A 22716-nucleotide genomic window follows, 5' to 3' on the forward strand; every position below is an offset into this window, starting at 1 on the left:
GTCACAAAAAATTCTTTTAACATTTTCGTGACCCTTTTGCATTTTTTACTTGTTTTTTAAAGAACTCCGAACACAGTGCTTCCTCGATTAATTACTGCCGGACGAGAGGATGGCTTGAGTAGTTGAGGGTCAGTAAAAAACACGAGGCCCTTGGGACGAGGTAACCAATCAAATGTCTTGACAAAAACGTCAAGTGTGCGCCCCAGAACTTCTTTTAAGCTCTCCAATGTGGCATACCAGAAAGCAAAAGACGTCATGAGAACGATTGGCCTTTCACTATCACTGGCCGCTGCCAAACTACGTCGGGTAGTGATGCCAGCAGCTATAAACACAAGTTTTATGCTGACGAAAAAAACTACACAGATATAAACACGAACTCCTCCTCTGTGACTTTTGACTTCAAGGTGGCCATAAATTCGAAATGCTACTATTCTATTTTGGAATTTCGCTTTGTAAATAAAATTAAAAAAACGATTCCATTTTACGAAACTTAAGAAGTTCGACTGGTGGCGTTCGCCTCCAGTGCGAAAGGCCTTGGGTTTAAACCCCGGCCGAGTTATCCCACAGACTATAAAAGTGCAAATCATTCTTTCTGGTTAACGTTTAGCATGTGAATAGGATTGATTCTTAGGCGGTAGACTAGTTGAGCAATTTCTGTGTTTGCACGATTTTCGTAGCTCAAATGGGAGCTTTAAATATACTAGGACTTTTTTTGCAGACGCTCGTTGATGGTAGTTCTATTAGGAACTGAAGATGCTATACTGGGTTAATAATAGCAATAAAAAATAATGCATGTCAGATAAATAGTTGTAGTAGATTTGATTTTCCGTCCACAGGTTATAGCGTCCCATGTTTTTGCAAGCGACCTTTCCCCAAATTTTTAGTTTTAATTTCATTTAAAATTTTGACAACGGTAACCGTGTAACTGCGGGAAGGCATAGAAAAAGAATAATGTTTAATATATGAAAAATTCTTCTATTTGTGTCAACTTTATGTACAATATGTTTTAATAAAACGTCATAATCAAGAGGATTCTATATATAACCACGTGAGTACACATAAATATTTTTCCACCACTATATATCATTGACTTTGTCCAAGAACATAATAAAGACTAATCATAAATTACAATGTGGTGAGACGACGCCAATAAAATGACGGCAATAAAATGACGGCAATAAAATGACGGTAATAAATTGGCGTCAGAACTGAAATACCTGAGAAAGTGACGCTGGTTTTTACGTCTAAAAGGTATGTATATATTTTGAAATATAACAACTTCTTTTTAAAGCAACAAAAAGTTGAGCACAATGTAAATTTTTGAAATACTTTTGTAAGCATTTCCATCAGCCATCATTGTTGAAATAATTAACATCATAAAAAAAGTAAAATGAACAAATTCAAATCCCTATAAAATACAAAAATAGTAAATTACACCACAGAAGTTTTTTCTGCATTGTACACTGTCATTCAGCCTATAACAGTTTAAAGGCTCAATTTTGTCATATATCATACCAAATTCACCTTTATGCCCAGCATAAAGGAGAATTTGGTTGAATTAACAAAACTGTCCCTTCTCTCTGTTTAAAGTTTCAGATTTTACAGACAACATAAACTAATTTTTATGCGCAAGAACGGTTGTTACCCGGGGTTAACGTGAAAAATAGTTCCAAAACAAAACGTAAAAACAACAAAAAATAACAGAATTTTATCAGTAAAAAACCGAGTTGTCAATAACGCTATAACAATTTTTATAGAACATAAATTCTTGTAGATACAATTTATTAATTACAATTTTACATAAGATCAAATTTACAACTTTCAAGAAACGAAAGTTTTATAGTATCTTGTGATTAACACTTCTTATCTTCCAAAGAATACACCCACTCGATATGTGAATCTTCATACTCTTCTGCTTTATCCGTCATCAATTACAACTGAATGTAAATCATGGTACATTGTGAAAAGGTCTATTTTGTAGTCGCTTACCAACTACTGGTGAGGTTGGTACACTAGAAGTTTTTTTAAATTCTTCTTCAAAATTAGCAGATAAAGTTCTAACACGACCACTCTAAAACAAAATCAAAACGTTACATCTAGTAAATTTTTTTAAATTCACAGAATGATCACGACAAACAGTTTGTCAAATTCTCCCTGAGAACGTTTGCATGAAATACTAAAATTTCTACAGCATATGCAAGCAACTTACTGGTGACATAGGTGAAATCTGAAGTTGAGTTACATTTGATTTTGTATTTACATTCCTAAAAAGAACATAAATCCAAATTAAAACCAATTAAGAACAAAACCTTATTTTTCTTGTACACCTGTCAAAGTGATGGTTACACTTACTTGGGCTTTTCAAAATTATTAATCAGCACAGAGACTGAAAATTTAGGGCTTTCGTCAACATCATTTTCTTGTTTTTCAGTTGATTCAGGTGAACAAGGTGTTTGTAATTGCACAGTTGGCAAGAAAGTGTTTGATGTAGTTTCATTTTCTGTATGACTAAGCTGCCCCTGCAACTTTTTTACCATCATAATCAACTCCTCCTTCTAAAACAAAACAAAAGGGTTACATTGGCAAAACAACTTATTTAAAATCCATTAAAAACTCGTTGAGAAATTAAAAATCACTTCCTATAACTTAAACAATAATTGCCAAAGACTATGTACAGGAATTGCATTGATTAAGCTCAGGTTTTTTTTCATACATTGTGAAGAATTTACCTACATACAAAATGTACTAAAGCTTACTGATTTTTCAGCTAAGTCTTCATTCTCCACATTTGTTTGCTCCACATTAGAATGACAGCACGCTGTTACATGAGTTACAGTTGGAATAAACACAGGTTGATGTACATCCACTGTATCAGGTGAAGAAGTGAAACTTGCATTTGTATTGCTTCTTTCTTCAGGTATAACATGTGTCACTTGTATCTGGGTTGTCTCTGTTATATGTCTATTCTCAACATGACAAAGTGTTGCATTATAGTTTATTTTTTCCAAGGAGCCACTTTCGGATTTTGGAAATACGTCCTCATCGCTGTTATAATCACTTGTATCGTCTTTTAATATCTGTACTACAGAACCTTTTCGTTTACTTAAATAATCGTTTTTTAATGTGTTAGAGGCATCGAAAGATGCACTTCGTCGAATGCATCTTACACGGGCATGCATTGCAAGGTCCTTTTTATCAGATTCGGCATCTGCTTCATTGCTGCAGCTGCTACTTTGGTTCACTTTCTTGGAAGGGGATGTCAATGCTCGCTCCCTTCTAAATATACCAACAACAAAAGAATAAGTATAAATACAAAAATTTTGATATTTTTTGGAAAACAAAATTCTGAATATAAAAACATGGTGATAAAAATTTGGATTTCTGAATTCATATGAAACACTTGTGAAACACTTAGCACGTACCTGGAAAGAGGTGGTGAGTTGTGTATTAATGCTTCCAAAACTAAAATAAAAACAAGAATGTATATAAAAAAAACACTGTACAAGGTGGTACTTTAAGCATATTTAATATTACTTACCATCACTATGAAAATTTAGTGCTTGGAATCTGTATTGCACACGATTGATTTCATCCCATCGAACAGAGTTAGGTGTTGCTCGAATCATGACTGATGATGGCTTAGCATTCCTTAGATGTTCAAATCGTTTTATTGGATCCTAAGTGACAAAAATTTAAACTTTTCATACTTCCTTTCTTTTATTGATATCATACTTTCGTTTCTCTCACACATTTTAATATCCATTAATGGATTAGAATTTCTGTGAGAAACAATGAAAGTTTGTTACTAGTAACAGGAAGAAAGTGTCAAAAGTGTACATATAACCACGTCTCAGAACAAACAATAAACAAAACTAATTAATAAGACTTTTGGGCAAGCTTACATAAACAATTACATCCTTATGTATATTACAAAAACACTGAACAGATCAATAGTAAAAGTTCTCTCCTTGCACCCACACACACACACGCACACACATGTATAGCCAAAAAATTGTACATTTTCTAAACTTACTATAGCAAAGTTTAACACAAAATCTTTAGATATTTACAGAAAGTTATGTAAACACATCTAGGTGTTTAATTTCAAAACAACTTCACTTTTTATCCTAAAAAACATTTTAACTTTAAAAACAACCATAAAAACATGTCAAGATTTTAATTATGTAAGATTGTTTAACCTTCCTCTACATTTACACTTTTGTTAATGATATTATTATGTATCTATGCTATTGATGATAAAGCAATTAAATACGTATTTTAAAACCAATTCACAAAATACAATAAACAGCCATTTCCATTGAAAAAACGCCAGCTTACCACTCCATAACTGTACACTGAGTAATGTCTGTACTGAGCAACAGACAGACAGAACACTTTTCACAACAAATTTCAATAGAAAGTAAAGGGCAGGTACATTATATCATCTAATCTTTTTTCATTAAGTCAACAAGGATGTATGTAACAGTACAGAAAGTGTTTATTTAGTGCATATCACACATATATACTTTTTAAAATATGTAATGTTGTTTATTTTGATTAAATCAATAATTCATACAATAACACTCTTTTTATTTTTTTAATTCCCTATGCTCAAAAACCTCATTTATTTGTTGTATCACAAAGACATTAGACAACAGTGTTGTATTTCTTTTACACTTCTTTTCATTTAGCACAATAATTATTACTAGTATGGAAATAATTAAAATGTTCACACCACCATATTTTACTCTGTATATGAGCCACAAAATTTATTGTCATATAAAAAATATAAAAAAAATATAAAATTATATTTCTATATTTTAATTTGCATTGTTGATATTATTATTGAAGCCTAAGTGAAAAAACGTTACTCAAAAAGTTTTAACAATTTCTAGAAAGCTCTAACTTCCTGTTTTACACGAAGTTATGCTGCATGAACTGGAATGTTCAAGAAAGCGGCAGACTTTGAAATTTCCTGTCATCACATTTAGGGATAACCTTTTTGTGGTCCCAAAAACAAGGTGTATTCCCTCTTGAAATTACTAAGGCTAACCACATAAAATATATATCACACACATCTGTGGTCTTACCTTTTTATGTATTCGAATTTTTATCAATGCTTAGATCCTGACTAGCTATATATGATTAACATGAAAAAAGGTAGGATGACATTAGTGTGTTGCACAGTCAGGTTGCACAAAAATTTTGTTGACCTCCAAAACTACACAATTAGGTAGCTACTAGAGAGCTCTAGAGTCCACCCCCTCCCTCCCCTCTTCTTTCTATTCTAGGCTGGCTATAGCTGCAAAAGATATTAGCTCAATATTTTAACTTTAAATTTTACTTTAATGTCACGTACTGGTATTGTTTTTTCCATTCTTTTTTCCATTGTTTTCAAAACTTCTTTTTAGTAGCTATATAAAACCCACCTGCTTTTGGTTTACTTCTAGCTAGCTAGCTAGCTAGCTAATATTGTGTTAGTTCACATATTTCATGAATAAAATATCGTCAAATGAACCATTTATAAATAATTTATTTGGTATATTTCACAGAAGCTATAGTTCTGACGTTAAAACAGGCTTACTACGAGTTTTGTTTTGAAGAAAATTGTGCAGAAATACAAACAAGTAAAAATGTCTCGCAAATATGTCTCATTTGAGCTCGCTCTGGCAACCAACAAATGCAAACAGGTTAACTCCTCCCGGGGACGCTTTTTTAAGGGGGGGTGGGGGGGGGGTGGCGGCATTGGCATTTTCTTTGTGATCTGTACCTTCCCTTTTCAACCCAAATTTGAGTTGTTTTCTTTAACATCGTACCTTCACCACATCACGCAAGACAACTAAAAAAAACAGCACGCGACCCAGATAAAAAGTATTCATCCATATCTCAAGGCAACCTCGTCACTAGGGCGTTTTAGGTTTTTTACATTTAGATGTAAAAACTTAACTCCTGGGGGAGAAGTTGGTTTCATGTGATACACTTTTTTAAAAAGAACCAGGAAATTTTCCCTGACCGTAAGGTGTTCTTATTTTCTAACATGTTGAGCCTGAAATTCTTATTTTGTATTTATATATTTTAAAACCTTGTTAAAACCCAAAATTAAGTTTCTCAAATTACGACCCCAAATTAAGTTTCTCAAATTCCAACCATGGATTCTGCAAAAAAAATCTACCTTGAAATATAATTACATGTTTTTAAGGAGAAAAAGAAACACCTCAGCCTTGCTATTTTCCTTATTTCTTTCAGATAATTTTCACTCATTTGCTTAAAAGCAAAAATAACCTCACCTGCGAACAATCATTACTCTTCTTGTTCAGAAGAAGTTCAGAAAAAGTTAGTGTCTGTCCACCCACTCTCGCGTTGGTTATCCGCACCATAGCACAAACAATATTGTTGTTTTCTTCGCAGACGTATAATGAATTTTTTCACTTGATATTAAAACACTCAATTTCTTCTTTGAAAGAATGTTCTACTATATAGCTCTTCTTGTAATATTAAATCGTTGCTCACATGTGAACACTAATACAACTTTTCACTCAGGAAAAATATTGATGTCTTTTTTTGCTTGCTATAACAACGTCATAGAAATGAATACTAATGAAAAAAGCTGATAATAACAATATATATATATATGAATTTTAATGATTAAATGACGTCATTGATTGTAGCAGCAACGTAACACATTTGAACTCCAGGGGAAATATTTTTGAACAATAAAATATTAAAGCAAAGATTTTATCAAAAAATTTAATGTACCAAACGATCAAAAAATTGAATTTTTTTTGAAGGTATATAACACATAATTTTTAGTAAAGCAAGTTATAAGAAAATGAGCTAGCGTTCTCCTCGGATACAGGAGTGTTGATATGCTAGGCTAAAGAAAGCACTGGGAAAGAGTTCAAAAATAGCATCGATTTGAATTGAGATTTATTGTACACAGCAAGAGAAAATTGATAACGTCATTGACCCGAACGTAATTAATTATCTCATACGTTATTTATAACAGGTTCTAATATGCACAATAGTTTTCCACAAAACCCAAATTCCATTCTTTTTCAGAATTTCTTAAATAGCACATTGAGAGAATATGTATTGCTATGGATAGCTATTCAACAAGGGGTTTTAAGCACAGCATCCATTTCGACCTTGAGTTAGAAAAAGCAAATTCAGCAAAAATAAATTCTTTTACGGTAAAAAAATTTGACTTACATTTTTGATAAAAAAAACACGATTATGATTCAGCCTGGTCCAACCTTAACTTCTTTCTCTAAATCTCTGTCTTTTTCGATAACTGTACCTACGCGGAAGTATTCAAACCACAAAACTGAAACCTACCCAATTTTCATAAACGAATACACATGACGTGTTTAGTGTATGGTGGGTTTTTCCAGCAACTCAATAAGATTTTTATGCTTTGAGTAATTATTTATAACTTTTATTTCATATAATTTATTTCATGCTATTAAGTGTTTTAATACCTTAGAACTTTGTGTATACACGATGCTGTTAAATTCTTTTCACGTTAATAAATCAAACCGATTTCTCGCGGTACTCTCTTCGTGTTTTTATAGAGAACAAAATATGAATAAGCTGTTAAAACTATTTGCTTTCTCGCTAGGGGTAAAATCCTTAAAAAAAGGATTTTTTTGTAGTTAAAACGAATCTGTGGAAACGTTTTATATTGTATTCTCGTTCATATTGTTTCCTTTTCCAACTAACTCTACATATTTTGATTCTTTTAGTAGTGTTTACCTTCAACAACTTGTAATTTCAACATCGTTTGTCACTTTCAACATCGTTTGTCACTTTCAACATCGTTTGTCACTCTCAACATCATTTTTTCACTTTTAACATCATTTATTACTTCTCAATAAAAGCGAAAAATGAACATGAAGCGAAACATGATAAACAATTTACGATTTTCCTTTAAAAAAATTGCTTCACGATGGGTTTTCAGGCGTTGTCCTAGACCGTGGGTTAACAACTTACCGAAACATAGCATGAGATCGGCTTCAACCTTTTATTTCATGTACATTTCTAGAAGGTACAAATATAAAAACGTAAAAAGGTTTCTGTTACACCCTGTATATTTTACGTCAATCTGCTCAATGTTATCCATCGTGAAATTGCTTACTTGTGTGCGTGTGTTAATTAACCTTAAATCCATATACGTAAAAAATTCTTCGTTTGCGTCAATCGTTTCTTTTTTACGCTAAAATACGTCAGAATTTGAGACATGCGTATGCAATGTCGGCACCAACAATCCATTTCAATCTCTATACTTGAAACTACACATTTTTTATGAGCAACTCCATATATTTTGAGCAAAAGTTTGGTTTGACCCTAAAAGTTGCTAAGAAGAGTATTTTTTAAGATTTAGCTTGTCACTTAGAAAAAGCCTATAGAACTGTTTGTGGGTTACTTGTTAGATCAACTAGCTTCAAGCTTCGGTCAGCTAGCAAACTGTTTCAGCACTCACACACGCTGCGCTTTCTTCTGAAATTGCTTTGCTCTGTACGGAATTATAGTTTTATTGACAACATCAAAAACTACATTTATCATATACTACTCTGGTCGATCTAAATTGGACAATCAAAATTCCTCTGCGTTAATAAACATTTTAAATGAGACCTTAATGCGCTAGTCAAATTTTAATCCAAAAAAATTAGACTTTTCAATAAGATTTTTTCAGTTACCAAGAAATTTGCTGAATTTGCAAAAGTAGGAAAAAAATCACTTTAAGACTGACTACAAATAGCTGTGAAAGTAGAATCTCCTGTTGTTTCTCATAAACTAAAAAAAATTACATTCACATCGATTTCTTTCGATTTCTTTCGATTACGGACGCGTGTTACGATGTTAATCAAAACACCAATGTTGTAAATCTATTATTTTAATGATCGTGAGTAACTTTTGAAAAGTATCAAACTTTCTAACGTCAATGTGCGACCTGAAATAGCCCACGAGAAATGATAAAATCACCGAATTTGAACACAAAATTGTTTTCGAAATCCCAAACCGTTTTCTTTTATGCGCACCACGTTTCGCGTGCGTTGTATGAAGTATGATTCATAAAAACAATCATAATCATTTACGTACATCTTACGTTGAGCATGAAATCCTTTGTGCTTTTATTGCATAGTTTTACCTGGAAACTTTAACAGCAACTTTAATCTATACATTTTTTAGTAAGTTAGACCTTGCATTAAATGTTAGGACTTCAACGACTACATGTATTAATTGGTCACAATTGAATGGTTATTACTCAGCTTCCTTATTTGGCTATCGCTTTTATCACTTTATGTACCCTTATGTTGGCTAGAAGTCTACAGAAAATTGTGCCTTTTCTGGCTCTTTCAACGGGATAAAAGAATTTCAAAAATTAATTTTGCAATAATTTTTAGGTAAAAGAAACATAACTTTAGTAACGATCTTATTAAAAATCGCTATAGCAACAACAATAATAACAACAACAACGACAATAACAACAACAATAATAACAACAACAACGACAACAACAACAATAATAATAACAACAACAATGAACTCAGGAACAGGACATCTATTTCCTGTAGTAAAACAACACGGAATTATTCAAATAAGTAAAAGAACGCGTTCCAATTTTTATTTGACAGACTCTAGAAAAATGGCAAACCACGTGTGATTTCTGGAGAGTTATCTTTCAAAACTATGATTCATGGCAAAATAACGTTGTATCGTTGCTGAATTGACGAATTGACGAAAAACACACAAATGACGTCAATTCATCTACAGATGTTTTAGTGAGGAGTGGTAGACCAGACGTTTTTTTATAAATTGATTATATACTCACAAAACCATAAAAAAGCTAAAGTGTATGTTGAAAAACAAAAAAGCAAAAAAACGTAGAAAACCAACTTAAAACTAACAAATAATGAAGAGTATACCGAAGCAAACCCTATCTCAGATTGATTTTTTCCCATTCCCAGAGCAGGTTTGGCAACAAAATTAACGTTTCTTTCAGCAAAATTTATAATAAAATTTACAAACATTTTGTTTGGGCACTAACCTGTTACTAATAAGAAGCTTTGTTGAAAAATGAAGTAACTTTCTGACTGCCACACTCCACTCACAAATGATGTTGTCATTAATATTTATTGACATTTAAATGTTTCCACATTGAAGGGAGGTTTAAATCAATTACTTATATCATTACATTACCATGGTTGACATTAAGTAGCTAGCTACGTTTTTATTGACTTTCACACATAACATTAATGCTAAACATATTCTCGTTGGAAGTTTTCATGAATTTTAGAAATGTTCCTTCAAATAAACTCCCCTCACTAAACTTTTTAAATCTCCCACTTTTAACGCTCCTGATAAAAAGAAAACATTTATAAACAACCAGATTCGATAAGTTAAAAAAATAATAAAAAAAATAAATTCGATATGCCAAACTCAATTAAAGAGGTCGATACTAAAAATGATTTTTATCCTTAAGTTCCTTAGCAAAAAGTATAACAAATTACCTAATTTCGTAAATATTTCTGTTCATTAAGTGCCTCAATTCCAACTAAAAGTTAAACCCTAAAGGTCAAACCCTCATATACCCGAGATTCTTAAGAATAGCCTCGTTTTCAAAATAATTATTTTCTTTAAATCTAAATGAAATCCAACCAGAATATTATATTGCTCTAAAAACTTCATTTTTATCATAATAATTTATTATTCAATCTTAATATCCTTATTTGAAGAGCACAGAATCATTATAAAATTTTGGATGACGTCATAATGATTATAATTTATGAAATTCGGGAAAGGTGTATTCATAAACGGTTTTCAAGGTCTTTTATGTCGACTTTAAATTCACATATATAGTAGCTATATGTAGTCTACGAGAAAAAAACCCTAAATTTTCCGGGAATTAATTTTCCAAACAATTTTCGCGGGAACTAAATTGACAAAAATTAATTCCCATAAGGTAGATAATATCTTCTTCTTAAATTAAGGTATCCTTTCAGTAAGCACTGTTAAATATAGTTAAAACATTAAAAATACTCACACCTTGTACGTTTATACAAAGGAATACGGTAGAGGTATTGTTTTCTCTTTACTATTTTTTTTTCTCGCTTGTGTTAGAAAAATATTTAAAATTATAAAATTTTAGTCCATTTCAATAGCAAAACAGTGTTCAATATTGTTAAAGTATGAAGAAAAGTGGTTTTTTCAAACCCAACGTCATTCATCCTTCCTGCATTTTGTCACAACACACAACCTTTCATATATAATGACATGTAGTTGAACCCTACAGCATCCTTTAACCGATATCACATCAAATTATACCGCCTTCATTTGTGATAACATGTAGCACTTGATCCGGTGGAGTTAGGATCATAACTCAAAATTACCGGATGTATAACCGGATGTGCAACCCGTCGAAATAATGACAAAACTAGTTTGAAGATTAAAGGCTGTAAATCCTACAACGATTAATAGTAATCAATGCAACCAAGTAACCAATAAAACACTGTGACAAAATGACAATTCTTTCCACGTGTGACGTTTATTAAAATGTCCGTGGTCACATACTTATAGACAAACATCGCTTTAATCGCTGTTAATGAGAGTTTGCGGTTTTCATTTCGTGATAATCAACGAAGCGTGAATAAAATAAAGACTTGGAGCAATTTCAAAGAAACATAGGTTGTGGTTGAAGTTAATGTTGTTTTACTGACCGCGAAGCTCTCACAAAGTATATTTTAGTGTAGCTGATTGAAGTCTGAAAGTATGAGAAGAAAAATTGTTGGCATATTTTTAACTAAGATTACCATACATCGTACATTTTTCCTATGCGTGCTAGCGTTTTTGAAACTCTTTAATATTTGTGCACTGTTTTATTCTTTTGCAAGCGAAAAAAGCAAGCTAGATTCTTTGAAGCAAAGTGGATTTATACTGCTACAATATTTTGTGTTTCCCTAAAGGTAAACGTTTTCGCGCTCGCGCTCTTATGACTTTTCCATAACATGCGCACCTTGGCTCATCAGATCTTGAATTTTTCGTAGACATCTTTCAAACTAGAAAAATTCCTATGTAGGAAGTAATATATGTAGTCCACTCAGGTGATGCGCCTTTTACATAAATAACCTCACAGCTACACAGAAATATCAAGCATGTCGTCATTACCCCCTTTGGTGAGAAATTAAAGTATTCGCTGTTTACCACCTCAAAGACCTGGTAATCTAGTTCGGAGTGTATTAGAAATACATTGCTGTTGTATCATTTCGCTGAGAGTAGTCATTGGACATCATTTGAAAAACAAAGAATTTAGAAACTGGTGTCACTAGTAGCTATCAAAATATAAAGATATAATAAAAAAATGTTCTTGTATAATCTGCTGATGTAGGGTTAGACGCAAGGGAATGTGTTTCTCGTGATAGCGGCGAAAAGGGCCACAAGACCCCGCGGACGAGGTTGACCGCGTCTACCCGTATTTTTTCTTGCTTTTTTGTTAAGCCTTGTCAAGAGCTAGTTAAAAACTGGACCAAAAAGATTGAAAAGGTTTAAGGGCTATTATACATGCCGCTCTTTATCATCAATGAGAAGAAATCTATATTTTTTAGTGTCGATATATGGAAAGTTTCATTTTACCATCAAACCAGTGTCTACCTTTCTTACTGCATACAGCGATCAACAAAACAAACAAACAAGACACATAATATTACAAAAAACAAATAAACAAATAAATAAGGACATACTGTTTCTTGTCTTCTTCTCCAATCAGAATAGTCGAAATAAAATGGCGGCATAGTATGGCACATTAAAAATATAAAATTTTATTTTCCCACTTTCGCTCTTAGCGTTGAGAACACACTTTACAAAGAATCGCTTACTGCTTCAGTTTGTCAACTTTTAAACCAAGACGATTGCGAAACCTTTTTAATATTTTTACTGTCACATGTAACAATTAAAATAACGTTTTCTATTGTTCTTAATTATGCGTGATTTCAACGACAATAAAAACATGTCCGCACGAAAATCCATTAAAAAAATTAATAAAAAAATAAACTATAAATATATTGTAAAAATACGATGTAACTGATGTCTTCTCTTTTTCTTTTTTATGTCATATATGACAACCCTATAAAAATACTATATGAACACTATATGACTAATTTATGAAGAAAATATTTATGAATGGTGTAGTAGAGTTTTTTTACCCCCCTGGAAATTATAACTCCCTCAGTTATAATACGATAGTTTAAAGGGAGTACCAGGGTGTAAAGATTTATTCGAAAATATGAATTTGCCATTTTTAAAAGTGTTAGCCATATGCTTATCAGTTACCATAAATACTAAAAATTTCGGACTTTTTTAATATCGGACATTTAATTTGGGACATAAAATTGCAAATACATAAGTGACATCAAAAATTTCGTAGAAACAGAAGATTTAATGTTTTTTTTTTCGTTATCTCTAATTTTATAATGTGATGCATATTCTCCATCGATCGTAAATACTTATCCAGACATACCTATATATATATTTCAACAAGACAGTCATTAGTACTTCTTCAAGCCAACAAATGGCATATGGGGCGAAAATCTTGAATTTCCTTGGGAGGTAAAATTTACTGGAAGGGGAAGGAAGGGTGATGGTAGTTAAGATTTTCCAGGAAATTTAACCTTTGAGAGCTATTATATAGCGGGGGAGTCATGAGTTACAATGACGACGGTTCATAAAGTAACTCGAGCATGCGTTCAAGTCATTTTTTGTCCCAATCGGTTAATATAATCAAAATTATTCTTCAAAAATTATCATAAATTATAAGCGATCATGTGACCAGCTTGTGCTAGGGCCTTTTCACTGCTTGGTTGGAATGGAGCAAAAATTATTTTATTTCTCCACTTTTTCAAAGTTATAAAAACAAAGTAAATACAGTTGTTTATATTTTGCTACGATACCACCTTGTGCTAGAAAATTCCTTGATACCAATTTTAGATCCAAATATACCTAAGATTTATGAATTAATGTTTTTCAGGTTTATAGGTTGCTTTGTGCTATTTTGCAGACCAGATTAAATAAAAAAAAATTCGTGCACTTTTCAGTGATTTGAAACTCGCTTTTTTACTGACCACCAATTCAATTTAAAAAACACGTTTTTGCTTGTTTGGGAATTTTTTTGTGTGTTTTGAATTGAAACACTATCCAGAAATGTTATTTCTCTTAAGCATTGACGTTAAAGTAATGTGATATTTTTGCATAATTAATTTTTATTTCTATTGTTTATTTTGCATTAACCTCAGCTTATGATTAGCATTTTATCCAACTTATATAATCAGCATATGGCATTGCAAGATGAAAGGCGAAGCGATGGTAATGAAAGGAAGTCATAAAGGGACAAAATGACTCATCACCATGCCAACCAACCAGAACGTGCGCAACTTAAACTGTGAGAAGAGTAATAAGATAAAACACACTTCTTAAGCCGGAGCAAATGTTCATTTTTAGACAAGAAAAAAACAATCCTGGTCGCGTGCGTACTTTTTACTTTCGCCACAATTCCAATTAATTTTTACATTAAATAAAACGTGCGTCGGTTACACGAAACCTCCCACGTGTTGTGATTTATCATGTCATGATTTCAAAAAATAAAAGTAACTTAGATTTTGTCGAAGGAAGCATATATATTATATGATGGTTTAACTAAAACTCAACCCCGATCCCAGGGTCTGTAGCGTTTTTATATACGCGTTTCATTGTCATATTAAAAACGCTACAGGCCCTGGGATTGAGGTTGAGTAAAACTGGGTAAAACTTTTTTGCAACATGTTGTTTGTGACGTCACTGTCTAAATAAAGCTTATCGAAGATTAGAGATAATTTTGTTTGCAAGTCTCCACTTACATCAAACATTCTAACTCACGTGGAACTGAGCTTGTCACGTTGTCACATCCCTATATTGCCTAGACAAGAGATTCTAAATAAGTCGGAACATATGTTCGTTTGTGACGCGGTCGTGCGATTACCTGAGCTAAGCAAGTAAAGACTTGTCGGAATGCACGGTAAATAGTGCTCTGCTGAACAGTCCATTTTTAAAACAAAATACGGAAATCAAATAGATTTAGCATTTCATGCTTATGCAGTTAGCGCTGTAAATAATAGTTACAGCACTTCTTACTTCGCCTGTGTAAAATTATGAAATGTGAGGGATTAAACGTCCCAGGTAAATACGTTCTCTGAACGTTCACTTCGCTATCAAATATTTGGACATTTATAGTTATTAACATGGTTCGAAATTTACTACTTCCTTTCTTTGCTAAAATTATGTAACTTGTGTTTGCACCTGTACCCAAATCAAAATGATAACATCTTAAGAAAAATATTAAACAAACTAAAACTTCACATCGTGTTTTTAAACTTGGTTTTGATCATTTTTTCGCGTGCTTCTCATTGTTATTAGAAAAGACGAAGATACCGCCCTAATCGGGATAGAAGTTCACCAAGACTTTTGAGAAAATATATTACCATTGTTATATAATATATTATTTTAAATAAAAGAATATAAGAAATATATAACTAAAGCGTTTCAAGTTAAGTAAATTTCCATATGGCCAATTTTTACACACGCAAGAGCTGACGTCATTTTCTAACAAAACATTCAGCTCTATCGCACAACTAAGATTCCAGGCTTTTTTTATCCAATAGTAGCGAATTTCGTTTTAAAAAGAAAGGAAAACTTTGGGAACGAGGTTGCCAGCAATTTGTTCGCGTAAAATAGGTAATTTGCCGAATGCATCAAATACGGAACCGAAAATCTCCAATTGCATTTCAAACTTAGGCAAGTTATGCAAAATAATCGACCATGTAGTTTTCTATTAATATTTTATTTAGCACTTATATGATTACATCATAAATAAATAAACATGGGTGAAGTTCCAAAAATAACTTGAAAGTTCCAAACGTCAAAGGCTGCCATTATCTTTCTATACGTATGTAAAAAGAGCTGCCATTATGTTTTTATACGTATGTAGCAACAGCTGCCATTATTTTTTTATACGTATGTAGAAACTAGAAATTATGTCCTAATGTATGCAGTAACGGCTGGCATTATGTTCTATACACATGTAGCAAAGTCTGCCATTATATTCTATACACATGTAGCAAATTCTGCCATTATGTTCTTTACACATGTAGCAAAGTCTGTCATCATGTTCTATACACATGTAGCAAAGGCTGTCATTATGTTCTATACATATGTATCAAAGGCTGCCATTATGTTCTATACACATGTAGCAAAGTCTGTCATTATGTTCTATACACATGTAGCAAAGGCTGTCATTATGTTCTATACATATGTAGCAAAGTCTGCCATTATGTTCTATACATATGTATCAAAGGCTGCCATTATGTTCTATACATATGTAGCAAAGGCTGACAATGTTTTAGAACTATGTAACAATGGCTGCCATTATGTTATATATGTTTGTATACAGAGATTTAAATGAAAATATTTTTTGCGCAACACGTGAAGGCTTGTTTACATAGACGCTGCAAAAGGATTTAGTTTTTCCGCTTTGCGTTGGTGTGATCTAATTTTGTCTGGTGGAACAACCAAACTCGTTCCCAGTTTTTTTACATTGTTAATGTGTCTCCAACATCCGTGGAGATGCGTTTTAGTTACGTTGGGAAATCCATCATAGTTGGGTCTTACACGCCAGAGAAATTTTTAAAAAAATTAATTTTAGAATGGCAAAAAAGGAACTTTACTGCCTCATTTTATGAGACTTTAACCCAGCCTAAATTGTTCATTTCTTCAGCATTTATGTTTGTTGTTACAGGTATCACAATAAGAGTAAAACCTTATCGGTGCAAAAATACCCCTCTACCCAGCGTTGATGGCTCTGAATATTGTTCAGGTTTTTAGGACTTTTTCTCTCCATTTTTGACTGTTCTTTAGGAGTTTATTTATATAATCTTGTCACACAAATGTAGAAATAATTGTAAAATGTTTTTGCGATTAATGGAAATTATATTAGAAACCCAACATTTTACATGACAATTAAAGTAAACAGATTTTTTTTTTCTAGATGGATTTTGAAGGTTTTCAAGGACATTTATTTTCAAGGGTTTTAAGATCCAGCATAGTTTAAACCGCACTGTATATCTCCTTCGATGTTTAGTAAAAATCATTTGTTATTTTCAGGTGTATCACTTCTCTAATACTTCTACCTTCCCCAGGGCTCGTATTATAATCTTGAAATATAATTAAACCTAATTCTTGAAAAATGTTGCTGGAGTGCAAGTGAACAATGAATACAATTGGTCTCTTAGATAAACAAATAAATAAAAGCCATCCGTCCGCATTCCGGAAAATTACAATCTATATATTTTATATTGCATCTCTTTGCTTAGAATTAAGACAATATAAAAACCACAAGTCTTCATCCAGGTCAAATATAAAAAAATCACCCGGTTGTTCTTATATTCTTTTTAAAGCAATTAATGGTTCCGGTGAATTCATTTCCCGGTGATTTATATCGATCCGGAATGTATGGAATAGTTTATAAAAAACCATAGCAAACGTTTTCAAAGACCATATAAGTATATATAGTCAGAGAGGCAAGTATATGGTTACTTTTAAGAATATCTTAATATCCGCTTCTATCGCAGAAAAGCCCCGGCCGAGTCCTTTCAGCTTAACGTTCAGCACGCGAATCGAATTCATATCCTATACGGTTGAATAGTTATGTGGCTCCTCTGCTTGCACGACTTTCGTTGCTTAAACGCGAGCTCTAAATGCACTAGGACTATCTTTGCAGGGACCTCATTGATAACAGTAGGAACTGAAGAGACTATTCTGGGTAAATAATTTCAATAATAATTCCATAATAGGCTTTTGCGGTTACGCATTGTTCTATATGAGAGCTTGTATTTTGGTATGGCTAATAATGAATTAAAAGCTAAAGGTTATATGACAATACAATACCTGTGACCGGCCTGTACGCATCCGTAATTTCGACTTAATTAAATTGTAGAAAGTCTAACCATGACTCACTGATTTTATTTCAAGAAATAACTGATTTTAAAGCCAGCTATATTAAATTTGATTTCCTCATTGGAAACAAATCTAAGCGGTAATTATATATTATAAGTCGTAATATAATAAAGTATTGCTTAAGGGAAACGGAACCTATTTATTAGTCATAGGACGCTTATTTGCTGGATAAAAATAAAACTTAGAATTCTGCAACAGTTCCGCAGTTAAGCGATTTTCTTCTCCCTAAAATAGTGGAGAGATAAAAAAGAATTTGGTAAAATTCTTCGTCTTGCTTGAAATTATAAGCTGCTACACTTCCACAAAATTCAAACTACAATTTTGAGCAAGAAATATATGATTACCCAAAACAAAATACGCGATTTTTCATGCATGCAACATAAAATTTCGGCCGAGGCTCAGTTGTTTAAGTAACTGTATATAGGCTTCGACTGTTGCTTAATTGATGCTTGTTGTTTATCTATTTGGGAGACTAAAATTGTTTGTGTATTTAGTTGCGCTATCTAGTTGCACCAATCGAAATCAAACCGTTTTCATTACGTCGTTGCATGACACATGACTTGTTTCGGATACTATCCCTTTTTTATAATCCCTTTTGTTAGTTCTTTTTTTTCTTTTGTTTTTCTGATAAAGGCTGGCTGTTGCTAACAAGTTGCTTTGTTTTTTAGGGATTTACACCTCGTGTTGCTTATAAAATTCGCTTATAAAGCGTATTCCTATGACAGAAATACTTGTTTAAAAAATCAGACAAAAAAATTGAAGTGAAACTATACGACGTCATACAATCAAAAGTAGTCAATTAAATACCTCGTTCATTGTTCGTAAAGTGTTCTTAAAGTATAATCAATTCTTTGGCGGAAATTCTAACAGGTTGCTAAATTAATTTTAAATCGATATTAAATCCTTTCGGTGTGTACATCGACGAGTTGACGAATGACTTTTTGTGCAAGGCTGTCGAGTTGATTGAATTTGATATTGCGTACATCTTAATCACTTTGTGGTTATGTAACGGATATTTCATGAACAATATTTACGCAAGCACTTCCCCATAGAGTCTATTATTTATTATATTGCGCAGTGACTCGCCGAAGTGGAATGAAAAATGATGTTGATTTTTTATATTTTAAGAAATTTATAACTTGTGCCAAAGCCATTAAAACCAAACAAAAACTAACAACCAGCCGACCAATGGGATAAACCATTCAAACACTGAGCATCTCCTCATTATGCCACGCATCCACAAGCCTTTAAATGTCACCATGTGTGATTTGGCACTAGTGACAACAAACAAGCTTAATGTCAAGAGGTCAAGATGAAATCGCAACGAACGAATGGTTTATTTGCGCATGCTTATTATGGTTCAAGATAACGGTATTTCAGTCTGTTTACATGTACTAAGAGATATGCTTAACCCATTTTTGCAAATCACTTGACATTTTGGGTAAAATTTGCTTACGTGATATGCGTAGGTAAGTCGGAACTAAGTTCAAAAGAAAAAGTCAAAAATATTGAATTTTTTAATGAAAATGAAGACAAAAAGTCAATATAGTCTACTTTCTGTTAAGTTGGCGATACTTTACAATACACCGTACAAATCTTTTTTGGTTTTGCTTTTTATTGCCGAAACTTACATTGAGATGGATGTTTAAAATTACGGTATTTTCTGAAATCGACCCTAAAAGCGTACACGTATGCACTTTCGAGAAAAAGCACATGTTTTTAAAAAACAGAAAAACACGTAAGGAGAAGAATACCATTGTATTTCAAAAATTCTGTTAATGTAGTAATTCCCAATTTTAAATATTTGTTAAAAACATATTTTAAAATTTTTGCGATAAACCTCCTTACCATGTTTAACGGTGCGTAAAGGCACATACGTGAATTTAAAAGGGTTGAAAACTAAGTGTGATGGATTATTGATTTATTATGCTAGCTAATCCTAATAATCGGCTTATGCATGTTTAACTTTAATATATTTTTGATTGTTTTTTGCTATGTATATTTGCTATACCAGCCTGATCAAGTGCGAGTTGACACCAGTCATGTCCATAGGGACCACCCACTTTGCTCAGAGACCGCTACCTCTTGAGAACGGTAAATAGCCAAAAAGGCCTTAGGAATAAGGTTGATTTTGTCCCCAAACAGAGGGAAAGTTAAATACCAGTTGATTGATTGGTTAAATTCGTTTGTTCAAAATACTTTTACAAAATTTTTGGACAAGAAGTTGGAAAATATGACGATTGAAAAAACGCTTTCGGAATTAAAAGGATTTTAAGGAAGAATAGGCATTCACAATGTTCAAAATTTTTAACAAGGTTTTTTACTTGGAATTTAATACTCAATCTTCGCCCACAGCTTTTCTACAGGGCCAGCTTTTACTTTTAAAAGTAAAAGGCTATCAGATACCTGAAATATCCCAGCCACATAACATATTTTTTTTGTTATTTTATTGACAAGAAAAGAATTTTAATCAAAAGTACCTTAGTAAAGCAGTTTATGAAATAAAAATTTGTGTCCAATTCATGTGTGAAAGCACGAAACGTGTGTAGTGTACAGTTTTTAATCCTATCGCACTTTGTAACCCGTTCATATGCGACAAAATGGTTTACACATGTCTTAGTTGTAATCCATTCATGTTGTTAAATACCTACCTTGTTAATTACTTTGTAATCACTTAAAAATCTGTAACTTCTAACTTATCTAGCTTTTTTTGATCAGCAGATGAAAATACGAATTATTTTCTTTCTCGCGATACATTAACTATATCATCATAAACAAATTACACGTTAAATAGATATCTATTTATTTTATATTTAAACCAATCTGGCTTATGCATGTCTTCTTCATGCTAGCGTTCTTTATAATATTAGTAAGCAGGTTGGGTAAAATTTTTAAAAAATATTTTGAATGGTTTCCTGGCACATTGATAATTTCTATACACATTAATATTTTATATATATATTAAAGGTGCGAGGAGAGCAATGAACAAAACTATTCATCGGTTGCCAAGACAACATAGGTGTGAACATCTAGCAATATTTGAAAGTGAGTTACAGTAAGGTTAGTATTGCAGAAAGAATTTGCTATGATAAGCAGAGTTTTTACCTTATAATTGGACTAGTATGTTATTATTAAAAAGGTGTTTTGTAAAAGTGAAAGATATGTTTGCATATGTTCTCAATTCCTGACGCAAAACATTTAACATCAAAACTTCTTTCACCTTATAAGTCACTTTAACACTCCTGTTTTTGGGTTGTTATTTATTTGTACGGATACACAAACATACGCACAGAGACAATTAATTCCTAACTAAAGCTACCACTAAAAGAAATCAATTTTCGTTTGAAGAAATTTTCTCAATACTTTAAAAAATTTAAATTTTGATCTCTTAAAGGGCGATTTGTACTGAAGGGTGGTGTTATTTTGATTTGAAAATTAATTCACACGAACATAACCACCTCAAGCGGTCCCTCCGCCCATAAAACAATTGCAGCGCTGTAAACGTTCCCTACGCTTCAGTCTATAAAAATGAAAAGCTTATACAAAGTCAGTACTTTACCTCATTGTATAGTTTCACGCGTGTAAACACGATTAATTACAAAAACAACAAACAAGATGAAAATAAACAAAAATACATTAAACCAGTAGTATATTTTAGTACAAAAAACTTCGTTACAAGTGTCTTCTTTGTAGATCACAGGCGAAAGGAAAGTAATTTACGCAGTAAAAATTGAATAAACAAAAACCAAAACAAAAAAATAAATAAATTCAAACCTACTTTCGGTTTGATAATGGTACTTTTAGTATCCTGCATGATTTTTTGTCATATAAAAATTTCGTATCTGTAGGAAGCGCGATCTTTTTCTCTCTCTGTTTTTACGTATTCTAACTTTATAGAAATTATCTTTCTTATCTTCTTCTTTTTCTTTCTGATCCTACGAAAACAGGAGAGCCAGCTAAAAGATAACAGCAAACTGAACACCACAAAAGAACGTATCTAATGAATGGCTTATAATCAGTTTACTCATAATGTCATTATCATCACCAATCAACACATTTCAGTTTCTTTTGTGTCATAATTTATCTCCATTGTGAAGTTTCGTTCTCTTTAAGAGATTTTTCTTTTGTTACTCAAAATGTAAAAAACATAAAACGAATAGAAAAAGCACACAGTTTTCCACTCTTAATGCCATGATCATATGTTCTTATATGTTGAAATTTTGGATATCAATACTATGTTAAAACTCCTAAAATTGAAAATTTGTGAGAATCAGGTTAAGCTTGGAATCATATTCAAAGAATTTAAAACAACCATCCAACCTTGGTTGATCTGAGAAGGGACAAAGGAGCCCAGGGGTTGAGGTTGATAACCATCTGTGTTGAGCATTGTTTGCCCCTCAAAAATATTTACCTAAAACAATGAATTGCGGTGTACAAGTACTTCAAATATGAAGAATAATTTTAGTTCAAATAGACCTAGCTATCAACAATCTCGTCCCTAGAGTTTCTTTCGCTTTCTAGTGGCTACGTAACAGAAAGCGAACTGGGAACTAGATTGAGTCATTTACATCAAGTCTCAAAACCAAAAATCGTAATTTTTTTTAAAAATTTTATACTACGTCCTGTTCAAAATGGCTGCCAAACTGTGTTAAAAATTCAGGAAATAACGATGTTCAGTAC

General features: G+C 32.3%; 1 protein-coding gene across 5 annotated transcripts; it reads right to left on the reverse strand.

The window, feature by feature from the left end:
• Positions 1-954: 954 nt before the first annotated feature.
• Positions 955-22204, reverse strand: LOC130613280 (uncharacterized). 5 transcript variants are annotated; one of them, XM_057434627.1, is made up of 7 exons: positions 21815-22204; positions 3539-3677; positions 3423-3462; positions 2757-3276; positions 2353-2555; positions 2210-2264; positions 955-2071 (listed from the first exon to the last, which is right to left on the reverse strand). In XM_057434627.1, the coding sequence occupies exons 1-7, from the start codon at positions 21848-21850 to the stop codon at positions 1949-1951; spliced, it is 1116 nt and encodes a 371-aa protein (XP_057290610.1). In that variant the 5' UTR covers positions 21851-22204; the 3' UTR covers positions 955-1948. The 5 variants fall into 5 exon arrangements, with proteins under 5 accessions (XP_057290610.1, XP_057290612.1, XP_057290609.1 ...); XM_057434629.1 differs by lacking the exon at positions 21815-22204 and adding an exon at positions 18844-18867; XM_057434626.1 differs by lacking the exon at positions 21815-22204 and adding an exon at positions 12738-12899.
• Between the last annotated feature and the right edge of the window lie 512 nt (positions 22205-22716).

The sequence above is a fragment of the Hydractinia symbiolongicarpus genome, chromosome 10 (assembly GCF_029227915.1).
Source record: "Hydractinia symbiolongicarpus strain clone_291-10 chromosome 10, HSymV2.1, whole genome shotgun sequence".
Classification (NCBI taxonomy): domain Eukaryota; kingdom Metazoa; phylum Cnidaria; class Hydrozoa; order Anthoathecata; family Hydractiniidae; genus Hydractinia; species Hydractinia symbiolongicarpus.